Source organism: Equus przewalskii, chromosome 26 (assembly GCF_037783145.1).
Source record: "Equus przewalskii isolate Varuska chromosome 26, EquPr2, whole genome shotgun sequence".
Taxonomy (NCBI): domain Eukaryota; kingdom Metazoa; phylum Chordata; class Mammalia; order Perissodactyla; family Equidae; genus Equus; species Equus przewalskii.
In genome coordinates, this window is record NC_091856.1 from 5,696,206 (window position 1) to 5,715,603 (window position 19,398).

At 52.7% G+C, this 19,398-nt stretch overlaps 1 protein-coding gene across 3 annotated transcripts in view; it reads left to right on the forward strand.

Annotated features, from left to right (window-relative positions):
- The window catches only part of COL15A1 (collagen type XV alpha 1 chain), a 102,188-nt gene that overhangs the window by 70,314 nt on the left and 12,476 nt on the right, over positions 1-19,398 (forward strand). For all 3 annotated transcript variants that reach the window (XM_070595948.1, XM_070595946.1, XM_070595947.1), the window contains 14 exons: positions 448-513; positions 2,525-2,560; positions 4,753-4,815; positions 7,205-7,273; positions 7,383-7,418; positions 10,028-10,081; positions 10,183-10,242; positions 11,718-11,786; positions 11,899-11,940; positions 14,472-14,517; positions 16,801-16,881; positions 17,316-17,365; positions 17,467-17,568; positions 18,469-18,613. In XM_070595948.1, coding sequence (XP_070452049.1) covers positions 448-513; positions 2,525-2,560; positions 4,753-4,815; positions 7,205-7,273; positions 7,383-7,418; positions 10,028-10,081; positions 10,183-10,242; positions 11,718-11,786; positions 11,899-11,940; positions 14,472-14,517; positions 16,801-16,881; positions 17,316-17,365; positions 17,467-17,568; positions 18,469-18,613 — 919 coding nt within the window. The remainder of the gene's footprint in view (positions 1-447; positions 514-2,524; positions 2,561-4,752; positions 4,816-7,204; positions 7,274-7,382; positions 7,419-10,027; positions 10,082-10,182; positions 10,243-11,717; positions 11,787-11,898; positions 11,941-14,471; positions 14,518-16,800; positions 16,882-17,315; positions 17,366-17,466; positions 17,569-18,468; positions 18,614-19,398) is intronic.

Here is a 19,398-nt window from a genome sequence, read left to right on the forward strand (position 1 = left end):
CTTTTGGACAGCTCTGTTAAAATTAAAAACATCCAAACCCAAAAATTCCACATGGAAAGATCGCCACGCTACATGGTTAAGTGAAAAAAGCAAGTTGAAGGATGATACATATAGCCTGGGATGCCACGTGTGTGAAATAACCCCGTGGACAGACACACACATACCAACAACACAACGTGCTTTCTAAATTTTTTTTAAAAATTTAAGAGAGAGAAGGCATTCACATATTGCACAACTTTAAGATTAATTAAAAGAGGAAAGTGACGAGGCAGCTCAGAGCTGTTCCGTGAGAAGTGGGAGGGCGGGACGTGTTGGCAGTGGGTCCAGGGTGTTATCCGTGTCTGCCCGAATTCTGCATGCTGGGTGACTTCACTGACAGCCTTGCTGCCAGGAACAAGGTGGAGCACGTGCCAGCCTCTGTCTCACTGTCTGCTTTTTCTCTTTCAGTCTTTGATCAACATCACCCACGGATTCAAGAATCTCTCGGACATTCCTGAGCTCATGGGGCCTCCGGTGTGTGTCCCCAGCTGCCCGGCCCACGTGCCCCTGTTCAAACTCAGTTGGGTTGGTTTGGAATCCTTGTAGCTCCTGAAGCATGGAGCTGGAACATGTCAAAGTAGCAAGGAAAGAGAACTTTGCATTTCTGAGAAGTCGCTATCACATTAGTTTGATCATGTGGGGAGTTTTGGCCAATGCTTGGAAGCTTCCAGTCCCATGCCTCGGAAATATGTGTCATGGAGATCAGAGAATCTTAAGTAACAAACCAGTTGACGTCTGTGCACCGCTTTTGGCCTGCTTCTATCTACATGATCTCATTTCACAGAACGGGAAGAGCCTAGAAAGACCCCTCCTTGCGCTGACAGGAAAACGGGTGCAGGAGGAGGAGGTGTGGCTTGCTCCAGTCTTTCTAGCCCCGTTTTAGAGATCTGGGACTCGCAAAGAAGCTACGTTATTTTTGCAAGTTCGCAGAGTCGGTCCATGGCACCACAGGACCTGAGAGGAAGGCAGCTTCCTCTTGCAGCCTGTGCATAAATCCCCGTTGCGTCTTCCAGCATCGGCTGGCGGCAGCTGAGGACAGGGGAAGGAGCTCTGCTCTTCGGAGCCTTGGGCTCCAGCCCCGTCTGCACTGCACACCACTCTGAGCGTCTTCCCCGATAACACCTCGCTAGCTTTAGGGGCGGCTTGTAGGACATGACGGATGCCCACTGTGGCACTCTGTATAGGCCAACATGGAGACTGAGGCTTACGTTTCCACAGCTGTGCTATCCAGATGTCCTGGGGGCCACCTACCCCTGCCGTGCCCAGGGAGGTTGGCCTGAACCCCCACCTTCGTCCTGGGAAAATTCAGTGCCCTCCCCAAGCCTTCTGCAAATATCTGGGAGGCTCCTCTGGCGCCGGTTTCTCCTGTTGAGAGAGCTCTGTTGGTGGATTGACCCGCCCTCTCTTCTGTACTACATCCAATGGGGCTCCCTCTTCTTGATTTCGGCCAGAATCATCCCAAACACCCCAATATTCACACCCTAACGGGAGCCAGCTAAGGAGCAAAAGTCATTTCAGAGGGTATTGGTTTTCCCCAAACTTTTCCCCTAACATTTTTGGTGTTAGGTAGGATGATACTAGAGCAAAACGGTGACAGCCTAAAATAGAGGATTCAGCGTCTTTGTTCTGAGTCCCTGAGCCTCGTCCACCTGCGTTGCTGTGCTCCCCACCTTCTCTCTCTTCCCCACCCCTAGAGTCCTCTTTCCTTCCAAATTGTTGGCCTCCCCTTGGGAGAATCCAGGCCAAGCGTCCCCTTCATCCCTAATGGAGGATCAGTCGTTTTGCTCCTCAGAGGCCGTCCCCTTCCTGAGAGGGCTCGAGTCCGGCGCACACCCTTGTGCTTTTCCACCCTGCTGTGCGTGCAGGACATGGAGAAACTCGTTGCCGCCCAGCCATCTCCCTCTCTGTGTATGTTCTGCCAAACTCATACGCCTTTCATGGGTCTGTGGGTGTCTGGGCTGGCAGGAGGAAGAGCCCTGGCCCCGTGTGGAGTGAACCACAGACCCTGTGTGTCCCAGGGCCTTTGTAATGGCTGATTCTTAACAATTCTTGCTCCTACTGCGGGAAAAGAACTGAGTCTCACCAGCGCGCCTGCACTTCACCCCCAAATGCTCGCTTGGAGTTTAGGGACGTGTTTCCGAGAGCATTCATCCAGTGCTGCATTCGTTCCTTGCCCCAGCGCTTTCAGATGCTGAGTGATTTCACAGAGAAGGAGGCTGCCACTTAAACTGCAGAGAGTTCTGGCTCAGGGGCGGGACTCTGGGCTCCCATGCTCAGTTTCTGGCTCTGTCACTAACTAGCTGTGTGACTCTGCACGGTTCCTTCCCCTCCGGGGCCTCAGCACCTCTTCGGTAAAATGGATTATGAGCCCCACAGTGTGGGGACGTGCTTGCGCCCTTGGGAGGTGCTGGGAGGGAGCGGGCCCCTGGGGCGCAGTGTTCCTGCTGGCTCCTAACTCGCCTGCTTTGTCTTTGGTGTGTCACAGGGCCCGGAGGGCATGCCTGGGCTGCCAGGATTTCCAGTAAGTACCACAGTAACCGTCTTCTGTCTGTGCCCCGTGGCTCTGCTCATTCTGTTCCTTCCACCTGGAAATGCTGTCTTCCTCCATCTGCTTGACCAGGCTCTAGCGCCATCTTGTTCACATGACCTTTCCTCCTTGCCCCCCACCTGGAGTGATCCTTCCCGCCTTTGAGTCCCCCAGAGCTTTATTCTCGCCTCTGCTGTGGTTCTTTTCCGCCTTGAATAACAGTTACTTGTGTTCTGGTCCTTTTTTCCTCACCTGTACTGTGACTGTGAACAGCTTGTGGGGGTTGGGTCTTACTCATCTCTCTCTACCTCGGGGCCGGCCGGAGCTGGCTGGCTTCCTATGAATGTGAGTGGATGAGTCAAGCATTTCAAGTAGATACAGTCCAAGTAGATCAAAGACTAGATCAAAGGATGGTGGTGATGGAGGATGGGGGAGGGGAACCATAGAGTAGAAGTCCAGTAACGAATCGTCTGTGGGCACCACACTATGGGCCTTCCATGTGGAAGGTGAAAATGCATTTCTCTGGAGACAGCGATCAGTCTTGTCTGAAAGTTGGAGCCTGTGCTGAAGCCCAGGGCCTCACTCCAGAGGGAAATGTGCACGATTTCTCCAAGACGCTGCAGCTGTGGAAGGCCTCGTGCTCATGGGTGGCATGTGCTGCCTCCAGGGTACATGAAGGGAATTTATCAAAAATGCAGTGGACATTTGTTCTTTTTTTATTTTATTTTATTTTTTTATTTTTCCTTGTTTTCCTCAAAGCCCCCCAGTACATGGTTGTGTATTTTAGTTGTGAGTCCTTCTAGTTCTGCTATGAGGGACGCCACCTCACCGTGGCTTGATGAGCAGTGCTGGGTCCGCGCCCAGGATCCGAACCAGCGAAACCCTGGGCCGCTGAAGCAAAGCGCATGAACTCAACCACTCAGCCATGGAGCCGGCCCCTATAGACGTTTATTCTTGATGGCGGAATTATAAGTGATTTCTTTTCTTATTTCTTTATACTTTTCTGAACTTTTACATTTTCTAAAAGGAGCATATCTTATGTTGACACTAAAAATACATGTGAACTAGACCTTAAAAAACAGAAGTGAGAGTGGCAGCCGCAGAGACCTCTGAGTTAGGAGGAGAAGAAGCCAGACCTCTGAGCTCCAGCCCCAGCTTGGCTGCTGCAAACCGGTGGCATGTTCCAGAACGCATTTTCCTCTAAATGAGTGGTTCTGTGTCCTGAGGGAGCCTCCAGGGCCACTTCAGGGAGTGAGGAGGGGGCCAGAGGGCAGGATCTGGGCCACCAACCTCCCATCAGGGACGCTCCATTTGACGTATTTTATATATTGGGCTTTTGTTTAAGATTTTATTTGAAAAAAAGGAATGAAAAGAGTTTCACTGCTAAAAAATAAGAATAACAAATATTTGAAGGCCACTGCTTTAACCCAGAAGACGGGACAGGGACTTGTGAAAAGCTAAATAGCAATCAAGTGTTGAAACGCTTTTTGGGGGCAGACGTCTGGCTGTGTGAGTCATTGTCACAGGTATTAAAAGTCTGGTGGAGTTGAGAAGAGGTCACCTCTGACTGGGTGTGCAGGATTCCGCTCTGCAGAAGGGGTGGGTGGGTATTCCTGCATGGGGAATGGCGTGAGCAGGAGCAGGAGTGCAGAGGCAGCAGACAGCATGGAGCGGGGAAGGGGAAAGGCTCGCCCACGTGATGTGCCGGGCGGTGGGAGAGGTGGTGCTGAGGCTGGCTGGGATGGGTGTGGGTGTCAGGCTGGGATGTTTGCATCCTACCCCAGAGGTAGTGGGGAGCCACAGGAGGGGTGGGAGTCGTGGACGGTGAGTGGTGGGTGGAGGCAGGCTGTAGGAGGTGGAGGCTGGAGGTGCAGGTGGTTGGAGGTTGGCCCGGATGACCCAGAGGCAGAGGCAGAGGCAGCAGGCCAGTAAAGCCCCTTGGAGGAACCCAAGTCCAAAGAGGCGTGGGGGCCTCCAGGCTTCCGGACACTCAGTGCTGTCTTCTTTCCACCAGACCTCCATTTCTGGACCCCTTAACGTTAGGCAATATTGTGGCTAATTGTGACTTCCACCACTGGAGGGATGGCACTCTCTACTTTTCTACTTTTTGAAAAAAATATTTCCCTTTGGTTAAAGCATTTTAATCTTAACAAACAAAAAAAATACCCTCCAATGATTCTCTCCAGGGCCCTAGAGGACCAAAAGGTGACACTGGCGTGCCTGGATTTCCAGGACTAAAAGGAGAACAGGTGAGCGGGACCCTGGTATTTGGTGAACTCGTGCTCTGGAATTTACCTAATATTTCAGATTGACTAAAAGTAGCTGTTCCCTTTTTAAAAAAATTTCAGATATAATTCACATACCATAAAACCCACCCCTTTATATTGTAAAATTCAGTGATTTTTAGGATATTCACAAGATTATGCAACCATCACCACTGCCTGGTTCTAGAGTATTTTCTTCATGCCCCAAAGCAACTCCCTAGGAGCAGTCACTCCCCAGCTGTCAACTTTTATAATCTCAGGTTTCCTCCAGGGGGAAGGTGGGTTGTGAGAGAGAAATTGATTTTCATCATAGTTTGAAAAAAACTCAACCCAACTGAATGCTGTGCTATGCTTTATCTGCTGCCTTGGGGCACCCCCATGAGAGTGCATGAGGGTGCACGCTCCCTGGGGCGGCTGCTTCCCAGTTTCTTTTCTCTTCCTCCATTACTTAGCACTGGGCCTGGTACACAAATGGCACTGAAGACATTTATGGGATGAAAGAATGTATAATTAGTGAATCCAATGAATGCTAATATTTAGAACTTATGAGTTGAGACATCTGCAGTTGGATGGCAGTCTTGGCCCAAAATCTTTGGAGTCAATGTTTAGCATGGAGAGCACTTCGTAAGAGCTCCCAGGCCACTGAACTGACCTTGTTCCCTCCCATATTTGCCTCTTGGAATTAACTTCCCAGTGGGTTTTATAGATGCGGGGGAGAGTGACATCCAGAAACAGACTGCAGAGGCTCTGGATTGGACTCCTGTATTCTACCATCCCTTTATGTACTCATTCATCTTATATCCATTCCCTGAGGTGTGCCAGCCAGTTTCCTGTACTAGGCACCAGGGGTATAGAAATAAGATAGGAGGAACAGTCACACAGAGAGCCAACAGAGAGCATAGTCATTGCGATAATGGAGGTTTGTGCAAAGCCAGTGAGCGCAACCCCTGCACATGCCTTGGGGAGTTGGAGGGTGGGTGTGTCTCCAAGAGGAGGAAGTGTTAGGCTGCTTTCTTTCTCCCTCCCCACACCATTCCACACTGGCTCCCAAGGAAGAGGAGAGAGGCTCCAGTGTCTGTCGGACCACAATTCCAGAGGGTGGGGGGGTTCAGTGTGCTGGGCGAAGGGGTCTAAGTTTGGCGCCACAAGAGGCAACATCTTGGGATGCTTTTTGCTGCCATGGGCCTATGGCAAGCAGCACCTCTGGTTTGGGGGGAGGCCTGCTGAAGCAAGAGTGGCTCTTGCTTTAAACGCTCTGTTCCTGTGTGGCAAGTTCAGATGGATCTAGTGGGACATGCATGCCATCCCTGCATGCCATCCCCGCCCCTCATCCCTTGCCACCTTGAAAACTGGGGTGGCGCCCAGGCGGCTCTGCTCCAGCCCTCGCGGCAAACATGCTTTCTCTTTCTGCCTCTAATGCTTTTGTGCTTGCTTCTCCTTGCTGCTGGCGTGCTCGGGACTGCCTTTCCTCACCAGCGGAGTGGTAAGATCCACATATCAGGGGTGGGCTTAGGGGATGAGGTGAAGAGGCTGCTCTGCTTGCTCTGACACCACCGCCCTGGCTGCTTCTGGCCCCTCATTGAAGGGAGACTTGAGGGTGCTCCAGCCCAGCGCCCCAGGCGCCAGCCCTGGAGGGTGGGGCCAAACCTCTGAGTGATACAGAAGGTTCCTCTGCCTGACCTTTTCTCTGGACACATGTCTTCTATCCTGGAATAGTAGATGGCTCTGCTGAGGACAGGATTCGGGCTGGATCCTGTGTCCTTGCTACCAGTCTACCCATCTCTCTATTCCCAACAACTGAGATAACTCTCCCTGATGAAGTAGGTGTTCGCACAGGAGCCTGGAGTTTGGAGGCTAATTTCCATATGGAGACATGGCCCCTGTGTCGAGAGAGGCCCATAGAGTTGATATTCTCATCTCTTTCCTAATTCCAGATGCTTTAACAAGAATAAGGCTTCTTGGTGGGAACGGAAGTCAAGTCGAGTTGTTAGGAAAGCAAGCCACCAGATATGTCAGGAGCCAGAGGCTCCCGGAGGGTGCTGCAGAGCGGGAGGTGGGGAGGGCCCTGTAGGGGCTGGTTCCTGGAGGGCTGAGAGTGAGGATGTCCATCTGCTGGCACTCGGAGCCCTGGAGGCACTTGCAGGCCTATTCTTTCGGAGAGCTGCTTGATGGTGCATGGAAGGAACAGCCCAGAGGACCTCCAGGCACTTAGGAAGCTGCTGGAGCATCCAGCCGGACGTCATGGAGAACCGTGGGGTGGAAGGTGGGATGAAGGCAGGAGCAATCCTCGTGGTAGGACCGAGAGGCCCTAGTGAGCCTCTGGGTGAGGGTGAGGAGGAGGCCCCACCTGACTGAAAGGTTCTCTGAATTGCAGGGCGAGAAGGGCGAGCCGGGCACCATCCTGACGGGGGACATTCCTCTGGAAAGGCTGAGGGGGATGAAGGTAATTATGTCACCAGACTCTGAAAGCATACATCCCCTTCGGTGTCCCATCTTTGTTTCTGCCACAAACTGTGTTCCTCTGAGTGACAAGTCCATATCTCCTGTTTCAGGGTGAACCTGGAGCGCATGGAGCCCCGGGACCAATGGTAAGCCCAGCTGGGACTGGGCTGGGGTTTGAAGCGTTTGTCGTACTTTGACTCAAAAGGATGTGGCAAAATGTAAGCATGTTAGGGTAGGCTAACTGCAATTAAGGAAACATCTCAGTGATTTCGCCAATAGCACCTGAGTTCTCGCTCTTGCAGAGTCCACTGTGATTGTTTGGGTGTCTCCCCTCCAAGCAATGCCTCGGGGACCCAGGATGCCTGCATCCTGTGACTCGGCCATCTGGTGGACTCCAGGCCACGCTGGCATCTTCCAGCTAGCAGGCTGAGGTTGGGGAGTGAGGGGAGACCAACGAGGATGATGACCATCACTTTAGCACATTCTGCTGGCCAGAACTCACATGTCTAGGGGTGGTGCTCAGAAACGTGGCTTAGCTGCATGTCCAGGAAGGAGAGGAGAGCCGGCTGGTGGTGAGCACCCACGATGACACCGCAGGTCCTGCCTGCTGCAGATTGCCGCTGCCCAGGGAACCCCTCTAAAGGAACCCCAGAGAGTTTCTCTGGGCTTTTCGGATTCTGGCCCTGGGTCTGCTGCTCAGTGGCTGTGAGTTCCTGAGCAGGTTCTCTCCTCTCTCTGGGCTCTGTCTTCCCATCTGTACATGAGGGTGTTGAATTAGTGCTTGATGATATGATAGGGCCGTCCTGCCTCCTGCTCTGCCTATAACCCATTGGGGCTGCTGAACAGTTTTTAAGCCGGTTCTCTCCGGGATGAACCCTGAACTTCCCCGTCATCTATTCCTCCCCGAAGAACAAAGGGGACTCAGGCGTAGGACATCCCCTGTGGGTCAGACGCCGTACTGATGCTTCACCCAGATCGTTTCCTTTCATCCTCTCTGCCCTAAGAGGTGGATCTCAGAACCCCCATTTTATAGACGAGCAAACTGAGGTCAAAGAGGTTAAGTAACTTGGCCAGTGTCACACAGCTTGTGAGTGGCACAGGGGGATTTGAACCCAGCCTGTCAGGTTTTTCCCACCTTGCCCCACTGACTCCAATAAACAATGTCATTCTTCTGGAACGTTTTGGGCTGGAGAAACAGGGGGTTTTTTGGGTGAAGCTGGATCTCAGGCCTGGGAGAAAAGACGTCACATTTCTCTAAAAGACACGACCCTTGATGAGTGGACCATAACCTCCAAGGTGCATCCTTCAAAGGACCTTCTGAGGCCTTTGGTCCCTTCAGTCAGGCAGACTGGATGCCCTGGAGAGGGGGAGCTGAGGGCTAAGGCAGAGGGGGAGAGTCTTGAATTAACACTGGGTAACCACTTACTAACATCCAATGCCGTGGGTAACACCAAGAGTTGTTAGTAGTGGCCAGCGGGCTGCTGCACATGGCCATGGTGGGTGTTCCCACTGACGCTCGGCTGTGCACAGCTTGCCAAGCACAGACAGTAAGGGGGCACCTCCTTCTAATTTTCATAAAGATGCCATATGGGCTAGCTGTGGCCCTCATGACTAGTATGACTAATATAGCTAATAAACTCCATACAAACTCACTAGAGCCTTGTGACTCACGGCCGGTGGATCAGCATTGTCAGCATCACCTAGGAGCTTGTTAGAAATGCAGAGGCTTAGGCCCTACCCCAGACCTACTTGATCTGCATCTCGACAAGGTCCCCGATGATGCCTGTGCACGTTGCCGTTTGAGAAGCTCTGCACTAGACCATACCACCAAGTGGCCTGTGCCCTGTTACCTGTTCTCGCTTTTCTTTCCCTAAGAGTAACATGGGCTGGGTAATTTACATCCAGAGCCTGTATCAACTCAGTCTTTATTTGCCGTTCTCCAGGGCATGGCTGTATATGTCAATGACAGCAAGAAGAAGGGACTTGGAGGGCCCAGGCTTAAGCCATCATTCCCCACCCTCAGCCCCACGCCACCAGGAGACAGGGCAGACCCAGCCACAGGAGTGGGAAGGTGTAGACTGAGGGTGGACCTTGTTCTGGGAAGAGCTAGTGCATTGTATGCATCCCGGATGCCAGAAGGCATGAGGGTTCCTGTAGGAGGTTGGAACAGGTCGGTGGCCCTGGAAGCACGTGGACACGGAAAGCCAGCCCTGGAATGAATAGGGCCCAGTGGTCAGGGAATCCTCTGGAGGACTGGGGTGCCAGACCAAGATCCTGGTCTTAGGCTCTAGGAACCAAATCCTGGAGCAGGTCATTAGGCTGGGCTGGCATGAGGGCAGAGGCAGGGCTGCATTATTCCAGTGGGGGGTGTGCAGAGCCCTGGGACATGAGATGTAGAGCAAAGGTCCATATTCTGAGCTGGCCCAGCACCCCCTGCCTGGGAGCTGAGGCCCTGAACTGCTGACCTCTTCTCCTTTGTTAGCCCTGTCTGGCTGGGAGAGTTGGATCCAGAGTCTGGGATGGGCTGGAGCCTGCAGGAGGTGTGGGGTGGTAAGGCATTGAGCAGGTGCTTCCAGCTGAGAGCTGAGAGGCCAGGAGACAAGGAGCCAGCAGGTGGATTCTTCGTAATGGCTCCTTGCACTCCTTCCTCCTGTCAGTATTTCGTTGTCACCACGACCCACAAAGGCTGGGGCCCCCATCTCGCTGACCTCTGAGTTTCTGTTCTTTTCCAATCTGGTATTTGTTTTGCCTCCAGGGACCCAAAGGACCGCCAGGACACAAAGGGGAATTTGGCCTTCCCGGACGACCCGTAGGTGTTGGCGTTCCTCAGATTGCATGTGAGGGGAGGACAGGTGGGCCAGGCAGGCCGGCGGGCAGTGGGTTTACTAAGGCGTCTCCTGTGGGTTTCAGGGTCGCCCGGGACTGAACGGCCTCAAGGGCGCCAAAGGCGATCGAGGGCTCATGATGCCGGTGAGTGCCACGCCCTCTCCCCAACCCCGCACCACCCGCGGCCGGTGTCCAGAGGACCGTGAGAGTGCCGGGTCCAGGGAGCAGGGCTGGGGGATGGAATGTTCAGGAATGTTCCTCCTCTTTCTCCACTGCCACTTCCAAAGATCCTCCAGCCCGGCCCTGTCCTCCGGCTGGCTCTCTGGAGGGTCCCTGCCACCAGAGGCACCTTGGTGGGGCATAAGCTTCCCCCTCCCGACCCTGGGGGGCGGGGGGTGAGGGGGGCAAGGCAATCGGGGCGTATGCAGGAATACTGGCTTCAAACCCCACGTCTTCAGACTGCAGGATAACATCCCGTCTTCCCTCGTCACGTGTCCCAGCGATTTCGCACATCACTGGGGTCTCAGCAGATGTTTGGGAGTGCGTGTCCAAGCCAGACCAGCTGCTTAGGGAGGGCTTCCCAAGGTGGCAGATGCCGGGGCATCAGCAGGGTCCAGGGTTGAAGAAAAGGAAGCCAGTGTTTATTGAGCACCTGCTGTTTGCCAGACACTCTACGAAGTGCCTTGAAGAACAGGATTTCCGTCTCCATGATAGCTATCCTGAGTGGCACTCTGTGGGATCCTTGTTTTGTGCAAGAGGAAACTGGGGCCTGTAGAAGTTAAGTGACCACCAAAGGTCACCCAGTCAATAGGCCCCAAGCTAAGATACAAATGCAGCTCTAAGTCTGGCCGCTTCTGTCTGCACCACACCACCTCCACTTTGTATAACCAGAGACCCAGAAAGGCGGTTTGACGGAGGCAGGGGCGCTGGCTCACACTCGGGGTGCCCGCTGGAGCTGCTCGCGGGGCAGCCCCCAATGCCTACCCTTAGTTCGGTCAGCGCGGCTTCCACGTGGCTGCACTCCTCATTCCTGCGCTTGGAGCCTCAGCCCTCCTGCTGCAAGGTCCTGTGAGGGCTCTGGGCTCGGGGGAGAAAACTGCACAGGGTTAGGCCAGACTGCCGGGCTTCGAAAAGCACTCTGCTATCTGGCAAGAGTTTGCTTTTATGTTTGCATTTATGAGGCACTCTCCCAGGTCCTGTCACATGAAGGACTCCCCTCCCTGCCCCTCCACACCAGGGGTGCGCTGATAGAGAGGTGGTAGGCTCAGTACCGGCTGAGCACTGCTCTGGGAGTCAGAGTCTGGGTTCCAATGTCTGCTGCAAATTGCTGTGTGACCTTGAGCAGGTCCCTCCGCCTCTCTGGGCCTCATTATCTCTGTTTGTAAACCAGGGGTAGTACTTGCTTTGCTGTCTCCCACATGGGTCACTGTGAAGATGCAGCCTGGTCACGGATGTAGACGTGTTCTGTGGAAGGGACTGGCCACCCATGGGAGAAGCTAATTGGCTCTAGAGGACCCTCGTTTCCTCATGGTGTCCCCAGACCCAGGGGGACGTATCCTGTAGCCGTTCCATGCTCACAACAGTGGGAACTCAGGAATGGCCCTCTTTTCTCCCTTCAGGGCCCACCTGGCTTACCTGGTCCTCCGGGTCCCCCTGGCCCCCCTGGAGCTGTGATTAACATCAAAGGAGTGAGTTGGGCTGTTGGGGGAACCTTCGTGGGGAGCGGGGAATGGGCCCCAGACTGGCCTCAGCTGGAGTCAGGTGTCCTGATGGCCTCTCATCTCTTGTCATTTCCCACAGGCTGTCTTCCCAATACCAATCCGGCCACACTGCAAAACGCCAGTAAGTAGCATATAGTCATCACCTTAAAGAGCAGGTTTGGCACAAAAGGCAACTCAGAGAAGACGATCAGTGCTTGTCTTGAGCCCCTTCTGTCTGTCAGTGTCCTCTTGGTGTCTTCTATCACCTACACATAGACCCTTCCGTGACTAGAAGCTTCTGGATAACACACCATGGCAGTGAAACATGCTGGATCTTCTAAGGGTGCACATGCTGACAGAGTGTTTCTTTTAACACAATCCAAAAAGCAGTGTCTTTTGTTATCATAACCACATTAGCTTCGTGCTTGGAGCAGTATAATAAGGGGGGAATAGACCCCTTAAAAATATAGATGGGGAAGAACCAGCAATTCCAGCCAGTGCTCTTTGCATTGGGAAATTTGGGCTAAAACCCAAAACTGACTATGTGCTGTCCTTCCCCAGTTGTCGTATTCCTGCCCAGCACACGACCCCGAGAGGCAGGGGTTCTCTCCCTCTTCATACCGAGAAAGCAAGCTGTGACTCAGACAGGTTTGCTGTTCCAAGGTCACGCAACTGGTGGAGCTGAGACCATCCTTCAAGTCCCCTGACCTCCGGGCAGCAGGGAGGGGCTCTGTGACCTCCAGGGGTCAAGCACGTGCCCGGTGGCCCAGCGAGTCAGTAACACTGTCCCTGAGGTCTCCTCTGTATCAGAAGTGTCCTCTTTCTGTGGGGAAACCCGGGGAGGATGGCCCTCTCCCTGTGCTCGGGCATTAGTCACAGAATTGTGCATAATCATTGTCTCATTCATTCAACAAATATTTGTTGAGTACTTACCAAGTGCCAAGTACTCTGCTGGGCCCTGGGGACACAGGGCGAACTAGACAGGCGTGGCCTCTGTTCTCAGGAGCTTGCAAATTACAGTTTAGAAAGATTCCTTGAAGTGGGTTCATAATTGATGCCTCTGGGGGAGTGGGGGATGAGGCTTGGGTCAGAGGCTTTAAAGTGACGCAGTTTGGCTGAGCATGTGCCTAGACATCTGTCACGTCTGAACTTTGAGGCACCCTGCGGCCCAGGGCCTCCAGGCCCTGGAAGGCAGAGGACAGGACCCACCTGTGTGACGGGACCACGGGCCTGCTGGCTCCCAGATCTACGTGAGGACAACAGCAACCTGGGTCATGCTGATGTCGATGGCCCGAAGGGAAACAGAAAATAGTGCCGGAGGACCCCTCTGCGAGATGGCTGCATCCCCCTCCTTATCGTACAGAAGGAGATACTGCAGCCCCGAGAGGCACAGGGCCCCTCTAGGTCCCACCGTGAGTCAGTGCCGGAAGCTCCCAGCTAACACGATTTTAGGCATCAGGGGACAGCTCTTGACAAACTTGAGAGGGTCCTGAAAGTGCTGCTGCACTTACCATGAGCTCTGCTAGGACCCTCTGCAGTAGCCATGGCCTTTAGGGCTCATGAGTTTACTTAAAAGAAGCCAAAGATGAGCTCAGAGCATTTTTGGTGGGTTTTTGATTTCACGTTGCCTAGCTGGACACCACAGGGACCGGGGCATGGACATGTCTTGGCTGGCTCTCAAAATGGACACTTGAAAAACAAATGCTTCCTCTTACATCCAGCATTTCATAAGCCCCTTCTTATTTCAGCCCCTTTCTAGCACTGTAACAATTTACAGCTCATGCCTGGAGTGGAGGGACCTTAGCAGCATAGCTGCAAAAGACCAGCTTGGCGCTGCAGCCTTCATCCTTAACTTAGAAATGTTTCTCCTGGACCATTCCCATCCCCATCTCCCATCTTCTCTTGCTGACCCCTTGAGCGTCTTGAGGCCCTCCACCCAAAAGCATAGGAAGATCCTGGCCCCAGAGGGTTCATTTGGATCCCACATATCATCTGGGAAAAGGTGAAGATGCATTATTAAAAGCAGAGTCACTGGTGGCTCTGTTTTAATAGATAAAGAAATGCAGGAATCTGGGAATGAACTGGGAAGGAATATTATCTTGAACAGCTTGGACTCCAGACCCCTGGCACTTAATGGGGAGTCCAGAATAGTGCCCCAATCTAATGATACCCCCCTTATTAATTACCACTACCACCAGCTCCTGTTGATTATGCTCATCCTTGATTATATACAGTAGCAAAGCTAACAGTTGACTCAGCCTCATGGCTGGATATGTTACTGGCTCAGATGCTTGACTTTTCACCTGAATCAGTCTTAATTGATAAGAAAGGAGGTGAGGATGCTCATGGTTGGCCAAGCCAACACTGCTGCGATTGGTTGTCTTAAAGCTTTGGGCTTCCCCTTTGCAGAGCTGTTCAGCTAAGAGGCCTCGGTCTGTCCACCCTGCCCAGCTACAGACAGGCTCCCCAATTGAGGGCCTGGAATGCTTGTGTGCTGAGGGCTGCTGGGGAGCTCAGGGCTTTTGGGGACTCCAGAACTAAAGGAAGACTTGACTCCATGACATTGCCCCTCCTGCCACAAGCTCCCCCCCACTCCCCCCGGACAGGGGATAGTGGCTACGTGCACACCTGAACATGTTTGCAATGTGTGACCTTGCCTTTCTCTCTCTCCAGGTTGGTACCACTCATCCTGGGAATTCAGAACTCATCACCTTTCATGGTACACACTCCCTTCTTCACCTTCTGTTTCTCTGGGACGTTTCCTGAGCCTCGTGACTCTGCAGAAAGTGGTTTCTGTTTGCCCATTGCTGGGCGTACCATAGACTAGGTGGTCAAGAAGGTCTGGCTCTGTGTGGCGGGAGCGATGGAAGCTGAGCCAAGGCTGTGAGACTAGGCACCTCTGTAGATCTTTGAATTCCTGTTTCCCAAGAGGTGTGAGAGATCCAGTGCTCACAAGCCTGGAGATGGCGGCGCACAGTGTAGACGAGGTGGAGGGGCTCAGGCTCAGTGCCCCCACTGCTTGATGTTAGCCGAACCTCCTAGCTAGCAGATCTTGGCTCATCCTTGTAGGCAGCAGGAAGAACTGCCTTTGTCTGTTCATTTGTCAGTTTTTTCATGAAGCATCCTCTGGTTCCTTCACCTTGCTTAGTGCTGTCCTGTGCGCTGGGCTGTGAAAGATGAATCCTACTCTGTTCCTGCCACCCAGGTCCTTACACTCTGTTACGTGGAACTATTTAAAAAATCGTTATGATGTAATGAGCTAATGCAGGGGAGGGCCATGGGAGCTCAGAAGACTTCTGCGTAAGAGCGTTCCTGGGCCAGCGGCATCAGCATCTCCCGGAAGCTTGTTAGAAATGCGGAATCTCAGACCCAGCGCAGACCTGAATCAGGAGCTGCTTTTTAACGAGCTCCCGGCTGAAGTGTGTGCACAGAAAGTGTGAGAGGCACTGGCTTTGGGTTTTTGATTAGTGAGTTTGCTCAGCACATTCTGCAGGAGCCTATCTTCCACACGTCAGAGGGGCATAGGCCGGGAGACAGGAGCCTGCTCTGGTCCCCCGCCCCCACTCACCCTGTCACGCCATTTTTCCCCTTTAGATTGAAGAGTCTGAACACTTGTAGTTTCCACAGGGGAGGGTCTTCTTTTTTCCAATACTGACTCCTGGCTTGGCTCTGTCACCCCCGGCCGGCCAAGGGGTGGTTCTCCCTCATGATATCTGGCCCCATGGGTGGGTTTTCTCATCGCTTTTGGTTACAAAGTCCAGGCTGTTCTCACACTGCATGCTCAGATCCAGTTCAAGGCTCTCCCTTCCCCTGGTGCAAGGTGGACCTTTGGGAGAGGGGGCACAGCTGGATTTGCTTTCTCACATCCCCAGCGGTTCCTTCCCTGTGGGCCTCTCTGGGGGAAAGCAGAGGGAACAGATTCTTCTGGATGAGACAACCTCTGTGAGCCTTTGTCCTCCCACTTACTTGTGGGTGATTACTCCTGCTCCAGGCGAGCAGCCACGTGAGCTCAGTGTCCCCTTCTCTGGGCATGGTCTATGGTCTCCCTGTGGGTGAGTGGAGGCCCCTTGACCCCCCGTCCAAGACCTGGCTCCACATGCTCCCCAGTGACGGTGAGGCCTTGCCAGGTACGATTGCATCTCTCAATCTCTCAGCATCATGCCTCCAATATGCCCATTCCTTCTCCCACATTGCAGAAGCCTGAACCCCCAACCTCGTCTGCAGTGAGTGCCCCCATCTCCAGGCTCGAGCGCTGGTCGCTGGTCTCTTGTCTCTTGTACCTCTTGGGAACCAGGAATTCAAAGATCTAGTGTCCACCCCACCCATCGAGGTGGGGAAAGGGGGTCACTTCCCTTCCCAAACACTGGACTCCCAGAAGGCTCCCTCCCTCCGTGCCCCTTTCCCATATAAAGAGCTAGGAGAACAGATGTGCCGTAATGCCGTTTCTGCCGAAAGTGCTCCTCACAAGTCCTGTGGGGAGGTGGGGGTGCTGCACAATGGGGTTCTTCCAGCTTTGTAAGTGAACACTTAGCCCCCTTATTTGCTGTCTGCGGGCACTCCTGGCAGGTTCCTCTCCGCGCCTTGCACACTGTGCTGCACAGGCGTAGTTGAGATGGGACCAGAAGCTTGACTTGGTGTTGAGCCTCAGGCTACGTGCATGAAGCCGGCCAAGAGAGAGTAACCGGAGCCTCCGCTGGGCTCCCACCACACACTGCTGGCATCTCAGAGGCTTACTCCATCCTGCCTCTCATTGCCCTTCGCTGGGTCTGTCTCCCCAATGAGACTGAGCTTTTCAAGGTCAGGACTTGTCTGCGCATCTGCCTCTGCCCTCGCCACCGTTTAGCAGGGATTTTCCACCCTGTGACTTCCTGATAGCCCTTTGTTTGTCGAGTGCACTTTGCTAAAGGGGCTCAGTTTGAAAACATGTCTCAGAAATATTTTATATGGAATGAAGGTGATTTTCTACTAACTTTTTTTTAAATGTGTGTGTGTTTGGTGGCAGGTGTTAAAGGAGAGAAAGGATCCTGGGGTCTTCCTGGCTCAAAAGGAGAAAAAGGCGACCAGGGGGCCCAGGGACCACCAGGTATTCCAACTCCTGTTCTGGGTCTTGCCTTTGATTTTTGTTCCCGAGAAATCCAACAGAGCCAGAAAGTAAGACCGGTTACATTACGACCTCGACTGCGAACTCCGTGGAGCTCTAGAGAGACCCAGCCACGGGCAATGCGTGCCCAGGATGCAGCATCGTCAGGAGAGCCCGGAAGTTCCAATTGTTCATGCTTCACATCCAAAACGAGGCCCACAGAGGGCCGGGGACGTGCCCAGGATCCACAGTGTCTGGGTTTCGGGGCCTGGACCAGGAGTGGGTTCTGCCTCCAAGCCCAGGGCCCTTTCTGCTAGCTAAACCAAAGCAGGGGCACTTCCGCTAGGAAATAATGATGGTTGCTGACTTGGTTGCCAACTTTTATTTTAAATTTCTGAGGTTATGACTGTGAATTTTACAAAGTGTTTCTTTTTCAGGCCCTCCAGTGGATCCAGCCTACCTGAGACATTTTCTGAACAGCTTGAAGGTGAGTATTTCTCTACTAAACATCTGGCCTGTGTTTCAGGTTCTTGGGCTGATGTCAGAGACTGGTTCATCCTGGGTTCCCTGAATGTTCTGTGCTTTCAGGGGGAGAATGGAGACAGGGGGCTCAAAGGAGAAAAAGGAGACTCTAACGGTGACTTCTTGGTGTCAGGCCCTCCTGGCCTGCCGGGAAATCCAGGCCTGGTTGTGAGTAGTGATGCGTCCACGTCGTCTTCCTCAATGAGTCACGGCTTTCCCTGGTGCCCCCTGAGGTGCCTAGGCAGATGGGGAGCAGGGTTCAGTCACAGCACCATAGCTGGAGGCAGGCCTGGGCTTCGGCCTCCCTACCCCATACTTGTTTACTGATGGGGAGCTTGGCTGGAGCCCACGGAGGAAAGGAGCTGGCCAAGACCATATCCATTCAGGTGACTACCAGGTCACTAACCACACTGCCTTACTCATGTCAATGGTGGACAGTTCCCTTAACACGAGGAGTTATTAATGGTGAGCACATCAGATCATGGAGGCAGAAGGGAAGGTGTGGGAGATATTTTTAGAGGGGCTATTTGATTCTTCTGCAGTGTCATCAGAGAAGGAGTCCCTAGATAGGCTCCGTCTTCTAAGGATGCGAAGTTTCTCCAGGTCACCAAAGATAAATGCAAGTGATGCCTCCAACAAGCTTATGACGGGATCTTTGACCCTCAGGCATCACGAGCAAACTCTAGTCCCAGAGCTCACCCTGCGGGTAGACCCAGCAAAGCCAGCAGACCAGGGTTCCACTTCTGCTTCTGCTGCTAATTTGCATTGAGACCTTGGGCGAGCGTTTTCTCCTCTCTAGGCCTCAGTTTCTTCATCTGTGAAGTGCAAAGGCTAAACTAGGTGATCTCTAGGGCCCTTCTGAGTCCAGGGTTCTCTGGGGTTCTCTGGAGTGTCATTCAACATAATGACTGAGCTGCTGCTCACCTGAATTGTGCCCAGGATTGAGGATAATGATAACAATAGCTGGTGTTTATTGACTTCTTACAAATGTCCTCATAAAGAATGGACAGGACTTGTGGTGGTTAATGCTGTTTTCTCTCTTCTGCTACTGTGCACTTGCCTTGACAGGGCCAGAAAGGGGAGACCGTCATCGGGCCCCAGGGACCCCCGGGTGCTCCTGGCCTGCCTGGGCCACCTGGATTTGGAAGACCTGGTTCCCCTGGGCCACCGGGACCCCCAGGGCCACCAGGACCTCCGGCTATCCTGGGAGCAGGTTAGTACTGTGGGTGGTGCCCTCCTTTATGCAGCCCCTGCTGTTCTGCTCAGGGTCACCACATCTGGGTGGCATGTCAGAGCCACAGTGACAGAGGGCTGTTTCCTGGTTGGAGGCTTCTTCCTCTGCTTTTTTAAAATTGAGATATAATTCATAGACCAGAAAATTCACCCATTGAAAGTGTACCATTCAGTGATTTTTAATATACTTACAAGGTTGTGCAACCATCACCACTATCTAATTCCGGAACATTTTCATCACTTCAAAAGAAACCCTATTCCAATGAGCCATCACTCCTCTTTTCCTCCTCCCCCCAGCCTCTGTAAACCACGAATCTACTTTCTATCTCTATGGATTTGTCTCTTCTGGACATTTCTTGTAAATGGAATAATGCAACGTGTGGCCTTTTGTGTCTGGTTTCTGTCACTTAGCGTGATGTTTTCAAGGTTCATCCATGTTGTAGTGTGTCAATACTTCATTCCTTTTTATATACCTTATGGACATTCCAGTAATGTACAAGTTTTTGTGTGGACATGTATTTTCAGTTCTCTTGGTTATAGACGTAGGAGTGGAATTGTCGGTCAGACATATAATTATTCTATGTTTAACTTTCTGAGCAACCACCAGACTGTTTTCCAAAGTGACTGCAACATTTTGTATTCCCCCTGGCAGTATATGCAACTTCCCATTTCTCCTCATCTTCGCCAACACTTGTTGTTATTATATTTTTTTTATTCTAGCCATCTAGTCATGCAAAGTGATATCTCATTGTGTTTTGATTTGCA